This window comes from Vidua macroura, chromosome 14 (genome assembly GCF_024509145.1).
Source record: "Vidua macroura isolate BioBank_ID:100142 chromosome 14, ASM2450914v1, whole genome shotgun sequence".
Lineage (NCBI taxonomy): Eukaryota > Metazoa > Chordata > Aves > Passeriformes > Viduidae > Vidua > Vidua macroura.
In genome coordinates, this window is record NC_071584.1 from 12,968,570 (window position 1) to 12,989,859 (window position 21,290).

General features: G+C 40.7%; 1 protein-coding gene across 16 annotated transcripts in view; it reads left to right on the top strand.

The window, feature by feature from the left end:
• IL1RAPL2 (interleukin 1 receptor accessory protein like 2) overlaps window positions 1-21,010 on the top strand; it is a 348,789-nt gene extending 327,779 nt beyond the window's left edge. For all 16 annotated transcript variants that reach the window (XM_053990432.1, XM_053990441.1, XM_053990434.1 and 13 more), the window contains 4 exons: window positions 1,925-2,070; window positions 7,211-7,354; window positions 10,966-11,136; window positions 19,569-21,010. In XM_053990432.1, coding sequence (XP_053846407.1) covers window positions 1,925-2,070; window positions 7,211-7,354; window positions 10,966-11,136; window positions 19,569-20,266 — 1,159 coding nt within the window. In that variant the 3' untranslated portion in view covers window positions 20,267-21,010. The remainder of the gene's footprint in view (window positions 1-1,924; window positions 2,071-7,210; window positions 7,355-10,965; window positions 11,137-19,568) is intronic.
• The last annotated feature ends 280 nt before the right edge of the window (window positions 21,011-21,290 follow it).

The window sequence follows — 21,290 nt, forward strand, 5'->3', positions numbered from 1 at the left end:
TGTAGTTTAGATATAGATAAAAATAGCAGTCTCTTTTATCTTAACTGTAACCTGTCTCCATTTCTTTTCTGTGTAAAATATCCTGATAACAGTAAACAAGAAAATCTGAACCTTTGCAGAATGCTCCTGATTAGTTTCCCAGATATCTTCTCTGTTAATGATTATATTGTTATTGTTCCTTGCAGCATGATTGGTAGACCAAAAGTTGTTGGGCAAACTGTTTACCAGCAGAGAGTCTTTATATAGTTATAGCAGAATAATAGGTAAATAAGATTTTATCTATCTCACTCCCAGGGATTTGGGCTGAGTATGCAAACCGACCAGGCTTTCTGAAGAGGTTTTTTTCTGGCCAGAAATTATGAAAATTCAACCTTTCTTCCATTATTTCACCACCTGGACTCTGGACCAGAATTAAAAGCAAAATGAAAACAAAACGAAACAAAATTTAAAAAAGCACATAATCAATAGGAATTAATTTGGAAAAAAAAAAGATGCAATCCAAGTTTCCAAATTCAACACACACACACAGACACACACACACACGCAAACACACACACACTCCCTGTGTTTAAACTAATGTTTTTCCACTTGCTTTTTTGCAAGTTATGCTGCCACAGTGAAAGAGGCTGAATTGTTATGGATGCTCTGGTGCCTCTTCTGAGTTACTGCAGAGATGTGTTTGTAGCAGTGAGGCTTGCATTTTTGACTGTTTAGTGCAATGCCCTCATACTTCTTTTGATTTGTTTTCAATGTGTTTGGAGTTCATGGATGTCATGTGAAATCATGTACATAAGGAAATGTGTGTACACAAAATGTCTTTGGTTTATAAAAGAGAAGCTTGGGTTTTGTCATTACTGACAAATGTGAATGTCTCCAGCAGCAGTTTCCAGCCAGGGCAGGCAGCACTCTGGTTCATTACTTCCTGTTCAGTTTCCTCCTTTTGGTCTTGGGAAAAAATATTTATTTTTTGGTGACCTGGGTTTTATTTCTACCTCTACCTCACAGTGCTGTACAGTCTTTTCAGAGAACAGACTCACCAAAGTACCACGTGCAGTGGTGAGTTCACAGGTGCTGTGAGGCCACCCCACATTTTCTGTTTACCTTCTTGTGCAGCATTACACAAACAGGATCAAATTAATCTGGTGGATTTTACTTGACGTTACATTTCCCTGTTCAAAGGAGCAGCAACTTTTTCTTGAGCAAGTGATAAGCCCTTTGAGAGAATAGGGTACTGTATTTTTAGAATGTCAGCAGCAGAAAACATGCATTTATTTTGCATTCTTTTTAATGTTCACATGAGAACAATGACATGAAAAGGCTGTACCTTTGGCCTGAAAGTCTGCTAGAACTTTTATTTTATTTTGCATGTCTCCTCTTTCCTCTCAAAGGAGCAGAGAGTTCTTGTTCTTGACACTGTTGCCCTTAAAAGTCAGGATCCAGCCCCAGAAAACAGAGGAAAATTCCAGAGTAGCACAGCTCCTTTTGTTGATTTTCCAGACTGAATTAAAATGTATCACAATATCCAGCCTTTAAATTGCCCTGTAATTTGTTCACTGATGGTTTAGTAGCACATCCTGCTTCTGGAGAATGGATATTTGTCACTTCTTTTAAAAGAAGCATTGTTTTTAGCATTTAATTCTGATGGAGCCAAGAAAGAAGCCACACATAACCACTGTGCTCATGGCCACTACTCCTGCACTTGGTTCAGCTCCTCACTAGACATGGCAGGAGAAAAAGCCTTCTGGTGGTCATGAAAAACACCTCTGTGAAGTCTCTTTCAGGCAACATGAGTCTCCTTTTAAGTCCTTCTCCAGGAGTGAAGGAGGCCAAGGAACATTGTCAGGTGCTGAGAAACCATAGTGCTTTTGGGAATCTGCCATCCATGTTAATTCAGTAAAAGCAAAGGCTGTATCCTTCTTTTCAGACTCCTCAGAGAACATCTTGGAGAAAAAGAAGTTGAGTTGACATTGATCTTTGATGCTGTCGAGGAGGCAGACCTGGCTAACTACACGTGTCACGTGGAGAACAGAAATGGACGGAAACACGCCAGTGTTCTTCTGCGCAAAAAAGGTAATTCTCCTTTTTTAGTTATCTGTGACCTCACCTGCCTCAGCAGCAACACATCAATCAGAGGTCCTGCTGACCTCTCTGAGCCAGCCTGGACTCCTGTGTGCCTGCTTGGAGCTGAAGTGGGCTTCTGTACAGCTTCAGTTTACCATTTGTGGGGAAAAAAAATCATGGATTGTTCTTCAGTGTCTAGAAAATTGGCCTTGCAGATGATGCACTTGCCTGGAATACACTCACGGATAAGGCACCAATAATCAGGGGAAGTATTTTGGACTAAACAACCTATGAATTTGACCCAAAACTGACTAACTAGGCCAGTTAAAACTTACGTTTCTTAGAACAGGTGACCTGACAGTGAGGTCAGATGTTCTCATGCTTCTCCACTTCCTGGCTTTGTGTTTTAAATTGAAAATTTTAAGCTATTTCCATGCATTTTGATTTCTAACTGCATCAGGAATGAAAACATGCAATGGGAGCTACAAATACATAGAGAGTTACCCCATCATGGTTGTCTTGCTTGATACTGTTCCTGAATGGAGAACACCACTACTGAAAAATTACCTATAGCAGAAAGGAAACCGTTGGGATTTGAATGTGCCCAATTTAAAAGTGCTGCTGTGCTCAGTGTTTGAAAAAGTCACTGTCAAGGGAGTGTAACAGTATCTCATGGCAGTTCTTCTGTTGTTTGTTCAATCAGCTCTCCTATTCATAAGTGGGCTGACATTTAGATGGGATGCTGATCTCTCTGAGATACAGTATATTAGGAAACACAAAAGCTATAAGATAGTAATTGTTGGGAAAGCAAGGGAAGGTTCCACCCTTGGGGCAAAGCTGTTATGTGAAACCACAGAACATCAGCACAGGAGATTGACTAAAGAGTTGATTCATTATCCAGACCTCTGCCATCACTCTTGGATGTAAATTATTTTGCCAAAACAGGAGAAGAATCCTTTTCGTAAGGCAAATCTGAAAGGGCGTCTCCAGTCCTTTGTGTGCTTCCACTGTGGCAAAGTTGGAATAAAGGAATGTTGATCTAGCAGATTATTCTACTATCTGCTACAAACTTCCATACAGGACGGCTCTGCAGAGGGATCTGGACTGGCTGGATCCATGGGCTGAGGCCAGGTGTGTGAGGTTCCACAAGGCCAAGCGCTTGGTCCTGCTCTTGGGTCGCAGCAAGCTCCAGGCTGGGGCAGAGGGGCTGGAAAGCTGCCAGGTGGCAAAGGATGTGGAGATGCTGGAGTCACCATCCCTGAAGGGATTTGAAAGCCACGTAGATGTGGCCCTCGTGGACATGGTTTAGTGGTGGGCTTGGCAGTGCTGGGTTAATGGCTGGACTCAATCATCTGGGAGGTGTTTTCCAGCCGAAACAATTCTATAATTCTGTGATCTAAACTGACAGGTTGTCACAGCTTTAATTAAGGAATCTGGTCATCATGATGAAGGATTAATGTCTAGTGCAAAAAGTGTTCTACCTTTGCTTCCACTGAACCTCATAAATATACAACTGATAGTAAGTGTATCTCTGTTGGCACTGTGTGCATATAGTAGAATAACAAGCTCGGTTTATTTATAACAAAAAAAAATGCAGATATTTCAGGGCTCTGTTGGAATTATGGAAGAAGCACTGCTGAATACAGAATTTGAAGGTGGAAAGGATGACTTTGCAGCTACTATTTCATTTCTCTCTGCACTGTGGCTGTAGAAAACTTATATTCCCCTCAGGCACTCTCAGTAGTTGATTTTCAGGCTATTAAAGTGTCATTTAAAATAACCACTGTATTTTACTGTGTCCTTTGACTGCCTGTCCCATTGTCCTGTTTGTTATTTATTAAGCTCTCACAAATACTTGACCAAACTTTTCCTTTCTGCAACTTGATTTAATTGCTTCTTATCCTAACTTTCTTCAGCTTAGATTTTCATGAGATATTCATGAGTCAGGAAATACTACTGTATTTACTGAGCTGGGACAAGATTTAGAGCAGGACTTGCAGAAAGCTTTGACCAGCATCCTTTGTGTGTGTCAAAGAAGGGATTTCTATTGCAATGTGCTGCAGCACAGATCTCTCAGTCAGAGAAATCCCCCTCCCTCCAAAGACTTACCTGTTAAGCGCTGCATTATCCATGTTTGACAAGAGGCTGCATTATCCATGTTTGACAGTAGTTCTGTTTTGTCTCCAGATCTGCCCTCTCTTCTGTTTTGTTTTGGTTTTTTTTTCTGGCTTGGATGAAAAACAGGAATAACCCCAAAATCTAAATTGTAGATGTTGTATAATATTTTCTAGAGTTCTTGTTTTGACATCAGATAGTTATTTTTAATACATAATTTGTGTTGAAAAACAAAAGAAAAATTAGCTGTTCAAATGTTCAGGGAAAATATAATAAAGTCTTTTGCTGTATTAGTGGTAAAGTCCCCTCAAACCTTCAGGAGAATACAGGCGTGACTTTTTGCACAGCTCCAGTGTAGCAATAGCCCCAGAGCATGTGCCATCATTTAGGATCATTTTTATTGTTTGGGGTTTTCACCTGAAAAAGAACCAAATCAAGTTTCAAACCCAAAGCTACCAATGCAAAGGCAGAGCCAGACATGCTCCTAAGACCTGAACACAACTGGCTGCTGTCACATACTTTACTGACTTAATTCAAGACCACATTGTAACTTGCTTTCAAGCAGTTCAGAAATAATTTCTGGACATTCCTGGGTTTGGTTTGCTTTTATTTTTTTTCCTCCGTGCTGTCCTGGCATATTTGGTGCTCAAATAACATGGAAATGCAATATACACCCAGTTGTCCCTTAGTTGTGGGAATAGTTCAGGATTCCCTTCAAAAGGGTTTGAAAACAGTCCAGTATTTAGTGACTGAAGTCTACATAGTCTATAATATAACTGTCCTGAAAGATAAATAACTTGTCAGAAACCACAGAATAAAGTCAGACCATGCTTTTAGTGGCAAGAAGTAGCGAATTGAGATAAAAGTAAAGATTATGATGACTTTTCCTCATGATTTTTTTCAAGGAGGCTGCCTTTAATTAAGGCATGCAAGGAACTCATTTTAAGGGGGATGGGTTTGATACTGATAAATCCCTAAATTATGAGGAACTTCTAAAATGTAGTTGTCTCTCATTTATTGGGTATTTATGAGACTTTTGCTATTTTAAAGACCATGATCCTCTGTAATATGTGTAATATATTGTGGCAAGGTCCTTCTACATTACTTTACACTAGAAACTATCAATATTACTATTTGCTATTTTTCAGTCATTCTTAGAGCACAGAGACCAGATTCAGCTTCTTTTCTAGTGTTGGATACGCTGCTTCCTTATTTATCTCAGTGAGGACCACTGGAGGAGGAAGGAATTAATCAGATGCCAAGGCAAAGTAGAGTAGGCAAGAAAATTGAACATCCTGGGTTTTTCTCGTTGATTTCACTTTGGAATGGAAATAAGGAGAGCTCAAAAGCCTCAGCTTTCTCCCTCCTTATGTCTGTACTCTAGGAGAGTTCATGGGGCAGAAGGACAAATACTGGACATGCAAAAGCTGATCAATTTTGCCTTTCCAGCTGGATTTTGTGGGTTTGCTTAATACCCTCCTATTCCCCCCACCAAAGTGGACACGACTCTGTGCTCCTGTGTGGGCTGCAAGGCTCAGCATTTTCTTTCCTTCCAAGCTGGCAGTTTTGCCATCATCTCTGTTTCCTAGCAAAAAAGATTCAATACAATTAAAAAAAAAATCCCCTCAAAAGTGATTTTAACCTACTCTGTTCTCCATTTGCCTAGATTTATCCCCCAGAGCACATGCAGGCTTTATCATGCAGTGTAGTAAAAGTCTCATGAATTCCCTGTGTTCTCAAAGATTAAGTAGCTATTATAATAGACTTTTCCATCTATTAGTCCATGACTTCTTGCCAGACAGACATCACAGATACTGTAAACTGGGAATAGCTTGACATCTGATGTTAATTATTGAAATAGAAGGCATGGTGAGGCAAAAATAACCCCCAAAGATACTCAGCTAATTTGCTTTTTGTCTTGAAAGTGACACAAATGACATACGAATAATTTTTTCTGGCCTAAGTTTTGGAAGCGTAAAGATCACAAGAACTTTGTCCCGCCTGTATGAGTTTGGCAACTTCTCGCTGTGTTTGTCACAGCAGCAAATATCTTCATGACATCTTATCTGAACCAATACAGGCTGTGAGAGTCAAATTGTCATCCTCTGTCTTTTATGGCTAAGTAATATGCCAGGTGGTGTTAGGAGCAATATTGCTTTCAGAGGACATTTCAGGATAAAGAGCAATGCTGTTCAAGTTAGTCCCTTGCATCAGAGGGAGCTCTGGACTGGTATCCAAAGGGTTTTATCCCATTTTGTCATTGGTTTGCTGAATGACCTTGAACATGCTGCATCTCTTTTCTAAGCGTGTTTCCCCAGCTGTAAAAGATGGATCACTGTGTCTGGATGCATTCGTGAAGTTCCTTGAGTTCTTGTGATGTTTCCTAACAAAAGCATCTGAGTAGGAAGTTCTAACTAACACTCAGTCCCATTAAAGTATAATGTGAACTCTACAAATATGTGAGAACTCTGTTAGCAGCCATGACAAAGAGGCTCTTTGCAGCCTGATGTGCGCTCCTGGCTTCTTGTGTGGCTTCCTGCAAGCTCAACTCCTTTTCCAGTGATCCAGCTGAAGCCCTGGCTTGGCAGCTGACATCAGCTTGTCCACAGGCTTCACAAATAGAAAACCAAAGCTGTCTAATTTGGAGGGGAAGGGACCAGATCCTGGCCAATCTGTTCTCCAAATGCTGCATACAGCATTTGATGCATTCTACCAATGCAAAAGTTTCAAACTGCACCAGCTCATTAAAAGTTGGTTACTCCTCTGTGTAAAATCACTGCATAGTTCCTGTGTAGGAGATTTACATGTATATCCTCAAATGCATTCTGGATTTCAGATGGTTATTTCAGATGGGCAGTAGATGGAGTAAATGAGTAAAATTAAGTAATAGGCAATGGACAAAATTATTAGGCATTTTTAATGTTATGGTGGTTGTAATTGGAAGCTGCACAATTTTATGTGGAATTGTACAGTGGATTAGAAAAATATAGCTTGGAAAGATCATAACCTTTTTGCCTTTCCTTGCTAATTTTAGATTTGATCTACAAAATAGAACTTGCTGGAGGACTGGGAGCCATCCTTCTTCTGCTTATTTTGCTCGTGACCATCTATAAGTGCTACAACATAGAGTTAATGCTGTTCTACAGACAGAACTTTGGAGGAGATGAAGCAGCTGATGGTAAGCAGTTGCACAGGAAACTCAATATATGCAATGGAAATATTTCAGAGACCCAAACTGGTGAGATTGAAATGAATCCTAAAAGACACCTGCTGCTAGTTTAAACTACTGAACACACAACAGTGTAAAGCCCTAAGAATTTCTCCCAAAGTCCCCTGAGATCAATGAGTCTTTCCAGAGAAATGTCACTGGAGTCTGCCATGAGCAAAAGGCAGCCACAAGAATTGTTCATGAGTCTGCTACAGAGGCTCACATGTCATTTGTGAACTCTTCACATTCATGTGTCCAGTGCCACATGTGCCCAGGGTCCCTTCTCCTGAGATCCACACTGTCCATCTGAGCAGCCTTTCATCAGGTATTCTTCAGGAAGCATTTTCACTAAATTGCCACCAGGCTTCCAGTGACCTCCTCTGACTAAGGAGAGGTGATATGAGGCTAACTGGTTACCTCAGTCCATTGGGGACTGTAAACAACTTGGTGGGAATGTGCAGCTTGCTTGGGGAGTATCTTTAGGAATAAGCCAGATTTTTTTCCATTTTTCTTCCCCCACCTTCCCTCTCACTAGCATATATTCTGTTTGGTGCCTAAAGCTAAACTTGTATTTTTAAATTGAAGCTTTCATTCTCCTGAATATAGAACATTCTTTCTCCTATGAAGTTGGAGTAAGCCCTGTAAACTAAATCCCAGTCTTTAAATCCTATTACTATGTTCTTAACACTAATTTTATAATTAATGTGCTATTAATATGCATCTAAGTAGTATCTCCTAAAGAGAGAAACTGCAGTATTCAAATACAGGTGCTTGCCATAGCCCACTGCAACATTTAGCAGTCACACAGGCTCTGGAATGGTACATTCAGAAACTCTAATGTATTTGAAAAGAGAGCAGGGAATATATTTTCCACAGTGCCAAAACAAAGTGCAGTTGCATAGACATGTTTCTTTCTGCAATTGGCTGTTCTGTTATCACAGTGATAAATGATTCTGTTTCACAATGAGTAGATATGGTGTGAAAAGGTTCCACTATGATGAAATCCATAGGAGTCGTGGAGAATGGATGGAATGACATCTAGGGGATTTTACAAAGAGGAAGGGTGATCCTTGTGGGTCCCTTCCAGCTCAGAATCTTTGTGATTCTGTGATAAATAGCAGGAATAGAGATCAGGAAATTTGCTCTTTCTCAATCCTCATGCATGATTGGGAAAAAACTAAAATTATGCTTTTTCCATAATCTACAATATTGCACAATATTTATACTGGTACCTAGGACAAAGGGAAAGGTCAGATTATGTGATCTGAGAAGTACTTTACCTGAAAAACCTTGGGATTCTACCAACATCATATCCCTGCTTCATACCAACCAAAAGTACTAACTTCCTCCAGCCTGCTTCAATTTGCTTATCCTGTGTTTTCAGTGTGAACTTGCTGCATTTTTACTCATCTAACTTCCTTGGTTCAATCACTTTTTAATTTATGAAACAATATTATTTTCTGGTTGTTTAGAGGAAGCCCCTTGAGTACATAGGGGATTTTGTGTGCCTATAAATTTTGAAAACAACCTTTTATTTTCCAGTGCATAACTGTAGACCTTTCACAGCTTTGTGTCTCATTCTGATCCTGCAGGATGAAAGATGGAGGCAGAGTGTTACAGAAGTCAAAGCATATGTGGGGATCTTTGTTTCTTCTCATGTAGGCAGTAGTGGGAGCATACCCAGCTCCCATGAGCACTCAGCTGTATAGATGCAATCTCAGGGTCATTTTCCACTTTTATGTGTATTTCTTTAAAAAAGAAGATTTGGAACTCAACAGATCTGCTTTATTCCTATTTCTAAAAATATCCCACGTAAGCAATGTTGGACACACACACTTCCTGTGTTGTGTGTACCTTTGCTTTTAGAGAAAATGACACTGAGGATTAAAGGATCCATTTAGGAAATGGCTCCAAACATTGCTGCTCCCAGAGCCCCCAGAGCCAGTGGTGGGTGAGTGTGGGCAGCTTCTCCTCTGCCCTGGTACATGGAGCTTGTGGGGAGCCAGCAGAGGCTGTGGAGCTGTACCACCACTGCACCAGCTCCCAGCAGCCCGAGGGAGCTGCTTCTGCCAGCATCCTGCTGGCTGGCACTGGGAGCTGAGGTGAGTGGGCAGGGCAGCCGTGCCCCCGCAGGGGCAGGGGGCTCGGGGACCGCGGTGCTCTGCAGCCGGGGACGTCAGAGCTCGGCAGCTCCCAGACCTGAGCAGGGATGCTGCCCCTGGGGTCACTTAAAAGGTTTTGGCAGGCTTCCTTATGGACAGAGCGGCAGGTTTTGGACAGGCCTCCAAAGCTGGCTGGCCTGTTCACTTCAGAGGAATGTCAGCAAGCCAGGTGGACATCTTCCATCGTCCCCTACAGCCATGGTGACACTAGGCAAATTGCCTTTTACAAATATGGAATTATTCACATGCTTTGACTACAGCTCTGACCCTCATGGGTCTGGCTTTGTGTCAGGAATTATAAGTAACTGTCAGTTCAAGGTTGTCAAGAGATATATTTTATTGTGATTAGGTATTTGTTCTTTTTATCAGAATATACTGAGGAATTTTGACTGCTTTAATTATCCTTCATGTGCACTATTCTTTATAGATAATTGGTACTCAGAAACCCTCCATTCATGCAGTTTTCTTCTCACAACATTAACTATTTGATTTTTCATTTTCTGTAAATAATGGCAGCTGGGCTCTTCCCTGGAGGCTGAATTGCTGAAGGTTGACTTTTTCAATATACTGTTTTCCATTACTGCAGAGGAATACAAAGAGAAATGTTGCTAAGACAGTCTGATCCCAGCGTGGGTCCCCAGCTCTGTGGTGGCACCACTTCTGTTCCTGGCACACTCATGAGCTCTTAGCTCCATGGTTCAGAAGCAGAGCTGGAGACAAGCCCCAGTGCTGGGCAGGAGGACGAAGAAGAGAAGGAATGTTGCCCTTTATGGGAGTTATTTGTCTCTCTTATAATGTGATCCCTAAGTATTTCTAATCTCCTGGATTTGAAATCAAGTGAATTGTGATCCAAAATTTTAGTATTGACTTTTAAAACTATGGGATTTTCTAAAAAAAAAAAAAAAAAAAAAAAAGCTTTAACTTTTTGTATTTGGCATTGTTTTCTGAATAGTCAGTATTTGTTTGAATTAAGTCATGTCTTTTCTCACAATTACTTATGGAAGGAAATGTTCCTTGCTCAAAATTTTCCGGGCTCAAAATTTTTCCAAGCTGAAAACTTTAACATACTACTAGAACTCTTGAGGAACAGAAGCTGAAATAATTGCATTACAAATATGTAAAGGCTTAGAATAAAAGTTTCCACTTTAGTATTTGTATGAAAATTTTGCCTATGATCTTTTCAGCTGTGGCATGTGTCTGACCACATGGAAAAGAGTTATTGCTCAGCATGCAGAAGAAAACTGAAAGGATCCATGAGATTTCTGCCTGGAAGCCAGATTATATGTTCCTGTGAAAAGTCCCCATTTTGTTGGGAAATGCTTGGTGGTTTCAAGGAATAATACAATTTCCCAGTACTCTCCTGTGATCCTTATAGTGCTCTTGCAAACAGCAGGCTGAACATGATTTGCTTTCTTACAGACAACAAAGAATATGATGCTTATCTTTCATACACCAAAGTGGATCCCGATGCGTTAGATCGTGATAATAATGAAGAGGAGCAGTTTGCACTTGAAATTCTGCCAGATGTTCTAGAAAAGCACTATGGATATAAGCTCTTCATTCCAGATAGGGACCTGATCCCTAGTGGAAGTAAGTATTTCTGACCTTTCAGTTTAATTTCTGTCTGATGTGTCACAAAGGCCTGGACTGTGCAATAAGTACTAGATATGGAAAACCTTGGGAAGTGGTTGCAAAGATTGGAAAAGTTTCCTCAGCACTGCAAATTTGAGTCCTCTGTTGGAGCACCACTGAAATCAGAGGGAACTGCCATTGATTTCAGTGGGGCAGGAGCTGGACCTTCCTACAGGGAAGGCTGCAGCACTGCAAGCAATACCAAGTCCAAAATGTCTACATCAAACACAGGTAACTAAGCAGGAAACCTTCTAAAAGATTTTATCATCTCTGTTACATTGAAAATGGGATTATTATTTTTTTCAGTGATTAGTTGTTTTCTCTGCAGCAGCTTTCCAAGTAAAAGTCATCTTTTCTGTTGTCTTTTGAGTTTTTCCTTAACTTGGAAGTCTCATAAGATTCAGCAGCACCTTTGGATGTCTCTTCCAAAGGTCAATGCTTTCCTAGTGGTAGTTATGTCATTTCTTCTACCAGACTCATTTTTGAGCAAATCAAAAAGACCACAAATCATATCCATTGTGTTGATGAATTTTGAATGCACAGTATGTTTGCTTTAATATCACATTTATTTGAAGTGCTACCCTTGTGAAAAAACAGCTTGTTTTTTTTTTTTTATAAATTCCATCTCCAAATTACTTTCATAAAAACATAAAAACAATAGAAAAGAACATGAACTTCTCTCTGTATGTGCTACTGTGTAGGAAATATGAACAAGAGAACAAAGCAATGGCTGTAGTGGAGCAGATGTCTCCAAACATGGAATAGCTCGAGCATAGCTGCATTACAACCTGCTTGCCAAAAGACTTGAAACTGCTGCCTCACTGTGCCAAGCACCAGTGCCTGACCCAGGAGTCAGAGCCTGTTTCTTCTCTGACCTTTGAGAGTGCTGGAAACAGAGCTCTGAACCCTTTCCACTGAGAAAGAGGAGTCAGAGCCTCACCAGAGATCATGAAAGGCCTGTGCAGAGGGCTTGAATTTATCACATGCATTTTCAGCTCCTAGTTTAGAGCTGATTCACTTTTTCTTTTTGCCCCCACAAGGTGTAAGTTTTTCTCCCATTGTGAGAAATTACAGAAAGGGGTCTTGGCTCTTAGCTTTCTTATTTCTTACAGTATAAGCAAATTATATCAAATTTTTAGACATTATTAAGATAAAATACATATTTTTGTGGTAAAACCCACAGAATTGTTGTAACTAGTTGTTTCATATCCAACAATATAGCAGAGTTAGACATAACAATTATGCAAATGAACTAAGAAGTTTAAAGTTAACTCTTCAATAATAACTATGCTGAAGCACAGGTTAATCTGAAATGAGATTCTTTTCTCGAATTGTTGTTCCAGCCAGCATGGTATTTTATTTTTGTCTATTCTTGTCAGCAAGACACTCAGCAAATACTTGCCATCACTTTGGATATTCATTAAACCTCTCCTGAAAATGTAGGGTACCTGAAAATGTCAGTTCTCATTTATGAACATTCACAGATTTAATCCTTCTTCTTTCCTCTCAAACTCACTTCTTCAGTATTATGAAAAGGCCTGATTCTAACACATGGAGCTTCAAGAACGCCTAATCAGACATAATGACAAGGCAGAATAAAATGTGGAGCTGAAATGAGTGTGATTTGCATGCTTTAGCTTTGAAAAAGATATGGGGGAAAGCACTTTATTTCAAGAGGGGCTAGAGGGAGGGTGAGGGTGGGGAAGGAGGGAGGACTCTGCCTCCTGCATTTGTGAGCTCTCCGTGTGCCCTGGAGCAGTGGAGCGTGCCTGTGTTCTGCCTAGAACTCACCACTCTCACAAGGACTTGCAGTGCTTAGTGCAGGCAGTGTGATGTGGAATGGGCCTGCTAGAAACTTCAGAGGAAAACATAGCATGTTTTAGAGTGACTGTCGCAAAAAGTGGCAGATGTGACAAAATATATAGCTCTCTAGGGTAGATTTCTGTAGAAAAATGGGGGGTTGATCACAGCTACCGTTGTATTTTAGGAAATATCTCTTCTTACATGTTTCGCTTCCTCATCTTTCAGGGTAAATTACTTTCATCAATGTAATCGTTTCCCACTCTCTGCTGTGATGTGTGTCCTTCTGCATCCTGTGTACCTTGGTGTGCGTCACCCCAGCAGTGCAGCCTGGAGCTGTGTACGGCTGGTGCTTCCTGCAATGCCTGCAGTTGTGAGGAGCTGCCACGGGAGGGTGTGCACCATTCATTCCTTCTTGGCATGCAGCTCCTACAGCTGCTCCCTGCATTTGAGAGCAGGCAAAAAATAGATTTGTCAAATACTATTTCGTTAATTTTCTTGTGCAGTTCTGCAACCAACCTAAAAAGCTGACTTGGGGAAAATTCAGGGACAAGTTTGATTGTGTTTTTGTCCAGCTGGCTCATTGCTAACCTCTGGGGGAAAGCTGTGATGGGCTCTGCATGTCCCTGTGCAGCTGAGGGAGAGATTACAGCCAGATGTGCTGTGCCTGGGACATGTCCAAGCTCTGCTTTCAGCTCTGTGTCTGGTTCAGGGATGTCCATGGAGCGACTGCTGCTGTCCCCAGGAGGACAGAGGTGCTGGCTGTGGGGACTGAGGCCACCTCTTCACCATTGGGAAGCAGATTCCAGGGTTCAGGTCAGATGGGGCTGAGTCATGTTTTGCAGTAGGTGTTGGTTCTGAGCCCTGCTGGGATACAAATTTTATCTCAGCAGAGCATTTTGTCCTAGTGGGAGGGAGAGGCATCATGAAGGATGCCAGTGGCCTCAGCAACACCTGCCACAGCGTGGCCAGCAGGGACCTTTGTGATGACTCTCGGTGCTGCCTCAGAGCAGCATGGATGGATCCAAGTCCCTGAGCTGGCAAGATGGAACAGAATCCCACACAGCCATGGAAGGCAAGACTGGTGACCCAGCAGGGAGACATGGCAATGGAGACATTTAACCCAGGAAGTGAGTTGCATGTTATGGGAAGTACTGTAGCAACTATTCTTTCTTAAAGAATACTCTTTGGTCTCATCAGGATGAGTGTTCTTCGTTCTGTCAAAGCTGACAGCACACACACCTCCCTGCCAGGTAACTTAGGCATAACCTGACAAGTTACCCTGTGTAAGGAGACTGGGATCCCTGAGATGCACTTGCACTTGTTACTGAATTCCTGAGCAGTTCTCATTGTTTTCACCCTATTCATTTTCAGGGCTCTTTTTACAAACCCTTTTCCACAATACTCAGGGTCTGTGAGATTTTTTAATTCAGGGTTAGGAGACCTGAGGAGATTGAGTAGTTGGTGGGGGGGTTAATAGAATGAGTTGTTTTCACCTGAGCCATTTTTTGTCTTGCCAAGGATGATGTCTGCAGTGAAAAATATCTATTTGCACTTCACTCTTCTATAATCAGGACTACATCAGAGGAAAGTATTTCTCTCTCTGGTTTCTGCAAATTATTTTAAAACCTGAAAGTTAAGAGGTAAAAATTGTCAAGTTAGACTTTTAATACCAGCCATACATATCTATTAGAGCATCACCTAGTTGTTCTCTAAGCACATGTGCATTTGGTCTTGACAGAATTGAAAAAGCACCAACAATTCACTCCAGCTCAGCCCAGGATATGAAGATTGGGCAGTGAAAAGAACGACAGTAATGGATAAAAATACTTGTTTACCTGAAAAATTAGAAGTTTTCAGTACAAGGGGAGAGTGCCTAAGGCATGTGATAAAAAGCACATAATGGTCAATATTGTAGTTCTGGCACTTTGTAGTTTTGTCTGCCCATCTGTGTGGTTTTTGCCTGGTGAATTCCAGCTTCCTGGGCTCCTGCATGAAGAAAACCCAGTTGGCCCATGTGTCTGGGGTTCCCAAGGAGCCTTAGTTAAGTACAGGATGCCATTTCTTTGGTATCCAGCTCCACAAACTGCTTTCAGGAGTCCCTGGTTGTCTGCTTTGTATGAACCTTACTTTTAATGTCAGGCATGGGTGAGGGTAGCAGGGATACACATGGATGTCAGCTGAAAGAGGAATAAATATGAACAAAAGGCAGAAGTGCTGCCTGTCCTATAGTGCACTAATCTGCATTATTTGTGTCTTTATGTTAAACTCATCAGCTGTCCCTCAGCTCATCCTGGGATTTGGCTCTCTCTGGGAAGGGGCCATTGCTCTGCTTTGTGTTTCAGCTGTTCTGGTCCAAGCTAAGAGAAGCAAAGGATATTTAATAAATAGGAAAAGCAAGACACAGAATCAATGGTGTTATAATAAAGTAATCAGACTCAGGGTTTGGGATCTATTCAGCTAGGAAACCAGGACTGAATTACTCTTCTATAAATAACTTTCTCAAGTGATGGTCACGCTGCCAAACACAGAAAGGCTGGTTATTTTCAGAGTGCCAGGAACCAACCAGCATGGGTTTGATGGTAGATACTCTTTGGTTCTCATAGTGTTGCAAACCATATTTCCCAAAAATATCCATAGGATTTTATATGATTTCTAGTATTTTTTTCCTTCTCCCTCAACTCCTGCAAATCATCTGAATCTGGTTAGTAAGTCATTTCTTTGTGTAAGCAACTCTGTGCCCATAGTGTTCATTAATTTCCTTGCTCCTAGTCTGCTTGCATATTAGGTTTCCTTCCAGCCTGTGGTTAATGTAGCTCATTAAGGATTCCATAGGCAGTTGCACATGATTCAATTGCAAATGGGATGCATTTCTTGAAATTCTCTTCTTCAGTGCTTCAAACTCCAGTTCAGCATCATTACATGTAGATGATGTTTGGTGAGCAAATACTTGCTGTCAGGACAAATTTGATTGCCATTTGCTGGCAAGACTAAAACAATGTTTGGGTTTGGATATAACACTTCTTGCTATCCATTCCTCCTTGGGCATTGCATTGAAGGTGATGCAAAGTAAGTTACTGATAGAGCCACTCACAATGTAAATTTTCTTTTTTTACTATGGCAATTGCTAACAATTTGAGAAGAGTTTTGTACCATACTGCAAAATGCTGTTTTAAGGAGGGGGGGAAACGGTCAAAATTTAAAATGTGTTTTTTCAGTAAAAACAAGTGGGTTCGATCTAACACTGACATCTTAGTTTTACATTCTAATTTATGATAAAATACAATCCTTGGGACTTGAAAGTGAATAATTCCATACTGACTTCACCAAGACAATGTTTTTTTTTTCTCCCCTTACAATGAAATATCATTGAAGTTGACAACTCCTGCAGCAAAAGTGAAGTTACAGTGAATTTTATTTATCTGATGGAAATATGTTGCTCTGGAGCTTTACAGCTGACACTAGTTGGTGACATTATTCCTGAACTTCCTATTCAGTTTTTTTCTTGCAAATGAAACTGAGCCACTGCCTGACAATAATTTCTTAGCTCACTGGAAAGGTGAAAACAACCCTTTCTCCATCTCACATTGCAATATAGATTGCTTAGATTTAGTACCTTCTAATAGAGTGAACACTTGAGACAGACAACTGAACCTGAGGGATTTTGGGAAGTCTCCAATTCTAAAGTAAAAGGAGAGCAGATGATTTAGCAACTCAGAGGTTTATGCAGTCAGATTGGTACCAGTGGGAAAAATAAAGCTGGAAATTCCAGGGACAGGAATCTGTCTCCCCATGCTTTTCTTCACAGAAATGTTCAAGTGGTGCAAATTTGACATATTGTAGAGTGCACCCAATGGAGCCACAGGCTCCAGGAAAATTGCCACCTGCCTTCAGTAGTAGTCCCAAGCTAGAGTTAGTGGGAGTACTAAGTACAGTATAGTACATCTGGACCAGATGGCTGGAAACTTGGGGTTCCAGTTTCTTGTAACCCAGTGTACTTTACCCTCAGTGCATCAACATGTCCCCTGTTCATTGGCCATGTCCACTAGTGACCAGCTCCAAACATGGAATTTGAGGGATCACCTCAAGACCGTTTGTGAAGGCGTTCATTGCTCAGCTGAGCACAGAGCTCTAACGTGTAAGATACCCAGTAAGGAAGGTGGGCATCCAAAAGAGATGTGAGAAGCACAGAGGAGAGAAATGTCCACCCAAGAAAATAGGGAATTTCTCCTGTCTTCTTTCCACCCTGTTTGCCCAAGGCAAAGGCTGATGACTTTTTGATTGCGATGGTGTGATGGATTATTGTTGGGGTGTTGCTATTGAAATGATTAGTGCTGGATATTTGAAGAGATGAAAGTGGAGTGATTTTTTTGTTTGTTTTTCTTTTATTTGTATTTTTTCTCAATTGGATGCATTTGGATATGCATGGCCGTGCTCAGCACTACCCTGGACATATGGTACTGCCCAGGACTGTGTCCTGCAGGGAATTGTCTTGTGCATAGCAGTGTTCTGAGTGTTTGGAGGAGGGATGAATATGTCTCAGGAAAGATGCATGATAGTTTGTTGTTTTACTGTATCTTGCAGATTCAACCTCTAATGATGAAGCTTCCCACCTAAATTCTTTCTTTTTGGGAGCAGAAAGAAAGGAAGAAAATGAAGAGTCTGAGCTGTTGATACATTGGGATAATATCTTTCCATTGTATTGAACATTTCTACCTTTCCTTAAGTTTTGTTTCACCAGTTCTGCTTATCATTTTCTCATTGTTGCTGATTCTCTCCCCGCTCCACTGCCTCTCCCATGGATTTAATGTTGAATTTTTTTCATTAATGAGTAACTATTTTACACAGAACAATGGGGGGTTTTTCCTCATAAAGTATTTCAAGAAACAAAAAAACAAAAACAACTGTAAATGCTGCATGATTAAAAAGTCATAAACCATTAACTAAAAGTCAGGATTGTTGCATAGACATTTGTAATGTATGTGTATGTCTTAAATTTTTGTGTGTCTGTGGGATGTTTGCAATTGCCTCTTTTTTCCATTTGTGAAAGAAATTCTTCTTGCTGCTAAGTGGTGAAATAAAACATTGGTAAAGGCAGATTTGATGCTAACTATGCCTTCAGTCTCATGAAAATAAGCTATTTTAGAATGTTCCTGTTGGCCTATTTTGTAGCAATTTACTTTACTGGAAGTGGTGTGAATAAGCATGCTGTGGTATGGTGCCTGGGACTATAAAATGAGTCTTGCAGTAACAGATGTTGATTAATGATGTTATTTGTAATTATTGTTCTTGCTAGAGGGCAGATGTGTAAGAGAGGTCCTGCCCTGTGCTGAGTAAAGATCTGTTCTGTGCAGCTCTTGTGTCCAAGTCTTCATTTCTAACACTTCCTCTGTTGTCAGGCAGCACATTCCCAATAGCATGGTCAAGAGGTTCATGTAGTTTAAAAACACAAAGATATCCTGTCTGGAAGCTTGCAGTTGTAATACTGTGCAACCAATGAGCATTTTCTGCCCTTAGTGGTTTTGTTCAAGGGATTTAATTTTTCTGGTCTTGACCTAAAACCCATTGAAGTTTGTTGAATGAAGTCTGTTCATTTGAATGGGTTTTGGATCAGGTCTGTAAGTAGATCTCTTTCCCATCCTGTTCCATGTCAGACCAGTGTATTTGGCTTCTCTTCCCTACCATCCCTGGGATAAGTGAAACTCAGGGATCAAAGTCCAACTTCACAAATATTTTGAAGTTCAGTAAACTGGCATCATGGAGCTGCTGATGGGGCTGGCATTTCTGCTTACACTGATCATTTGCAACTACTTGGCATGCATGAATATAAGAATTCTACTATTTTCTTTGTCACTGATGTCTCAACAAATAAATACTTCCAATATGTTTAAATTTTCCATTTGTTCCTGTCACTTGTGAAGTCTCTGTTAATACCTTGGGGTACATAGAAGCACAGGTTTGTGATATTAAAACAGACCACTGAGCCACAAAGAATGTTCTTATGCTTTTGTGGTCAATACCTAAAGAAGAAAAAGCTACCATGATGCTTCTATGCAATAGCACAAGTTCTGCATGTGATAAGGGTTCATTTCTTTTTGAGCTTTTGCAAGTTATGGTTCATACACCCTCATGTAGCACCCTCATGTCTTTGCATCTGGAACACGGGAACCACTCCCCACAGCCTGCTTCCCTCAGCACAGTGTTAATTGTAACCAATGTTAATGTCAGAATTTACACAAACATTGCGTTGATTTCGACCTATATTTTTTTCACTAAGTGAACCGTGTGTTTTATTCATTAATGCACCTACACAGCAAGGGTATTATGTAAATGTCATCCTGCTGCAATGAACAGGGGAAAATAGCAAAGGATGGAGGGTGTTATTAAGGAGTTTTCAATGTGTACTCCATAAATAGAAATATTTTGTGATACACAATCCTATTTTTGTTGGAGTATATTGAAATGCCCATTGTTTTAAATGGTGCGGATCAGTAAAATGCAGGATTTTGTTATACGTGATTGCAAGCCTGATGTTTTAATACAATAGACTTCTTTATTCTTTACTCTTTCTCTCTTTCTATAATTTGTAGCCTACATTGAAGATCTCACAAGATGTGTTGAGCAAAGCAGAAGACTCATTATCGTGTTAACTCCAGACTATGTTCTCAGGAGAGGATGGAGTATTTTTGAGATGGAAAACAGACTCCATAACATGCTAGTCAGTGGAGAAATCAAAGTTATTTTGATTGAGTGTACTGAATTAAAAGGGAAGGTGAATTATCACGAAGTGGAATCATTAAAGCACACCATCAAACTTCTCTCAGTGGTCAAGTGGAAAGGACCAAAAAGCAGCAAACTGAATTCTAAGTTTTGGAAGCGCCTAGTCTTTGAAATGCCAGGGAAGAAAAAGGAGGTGGTGTCTCGGCATCAGGTCCTGGATTCTGCAGAGCAGGGCCTCTTTGGAGACCTCCAGACTGTGCCCTCTCTTGCCGTCACGGGCACCTCTGCCACGCTGGTGGAGTCGCGGGCGGGTTTGGGCGATTTCCAGCAGGCAGACTCTGTGCACATGAGGCACTACTGCCGCGGCTACGAGTACGACGTGTCTGCGGCCACGCTGCCCATGGCCTCCGTCAGCAACCACCACACGTACTGTAACATCCCCCTGACGCTCCTCAACGGACAGCTACCTCTCAACAACGCCGTCAAGGACCCCCAGGAGTTCCACAGGAACAGCCCCTTGCTACCTTTGTCAGCCAAGGAGCTCAGCTTCACCAGTGATATCTGGTAGAACATCAGGGCTCTTTGGAGATGCTTCATGGCCACCATGAAGAGATGCCTGTAAAGAACTTTGCCCTACCCACATGGGGTGAGAAAACCTACTCAAAGCAGCAGCACACTTGTTTGCTTTTCTACTTGAACTTTTTTGTTTACATTTACAAATTATTGACGAAGGGGGCATTCTTTTGTAACTCAGTAATGTCCTTCCTGTCTTTTAATGTACAGTTTTATTGCTTCTTTAAAAAGGAGGGGGGAGAGAAAAAACGCATCCCGTCACTTCACAGTAGGTTTACAATCTGGGACGGATAAAAGGTCACTGTGTACGATCTCCAACATCCATACATATTTAAGTAACAGTATTTGGAATACACAGACGTTGTTGGGTTTTTCATACAGACTACAGTACAGTTTGAAATTCGAATCATGCTACAAAAATTAGTATCTCCTGCACAGAACACAAGGGGTGAATCATCTTGAAAAGGAAGGAGAAGGAAACCTTCCTGGTAACATTGTCTTGCAAATACTTCTTAGAAGATGCCCAGCTGAAACAATGCAGACGAAGCTTTATCAATAAAGTGCATAGTAACAGTTACTACAAAATAAATCACCTGCTCCCATCAGCATCTCTTCATTTTATTATTGAGGCATGTTGTATTCCTAGTCAATGGTTAGCAATGTGGTTTTATTAAACAACTTACTAGAATACTGGAAGATGTTTAGGAGGATTTTAAACAATTTTTCTGTCAACTATAGAATATTTCACAATTTTTTGCAGATTTCTAATGACTTTTTCCAAACAGTTTCAGTATAAATTTAGCTGTCTATTGGCCAATTCATTAATCTGAAATTTCTTAAGATCTAAGATTTGTAGTAAAGTAATTTTATGTAGGATTTTTTTTCCAAAACCAGTAGTTACAATTTGAAATTAACTTTTTTTTTTGTGAGAACATCAGCAATAGAAAACTACAGCAATAGTCAGAGATTAAGTGCTGAATTATTCAGGTTTACTAGTAAGTCTGACTTCTGTTGCAGTG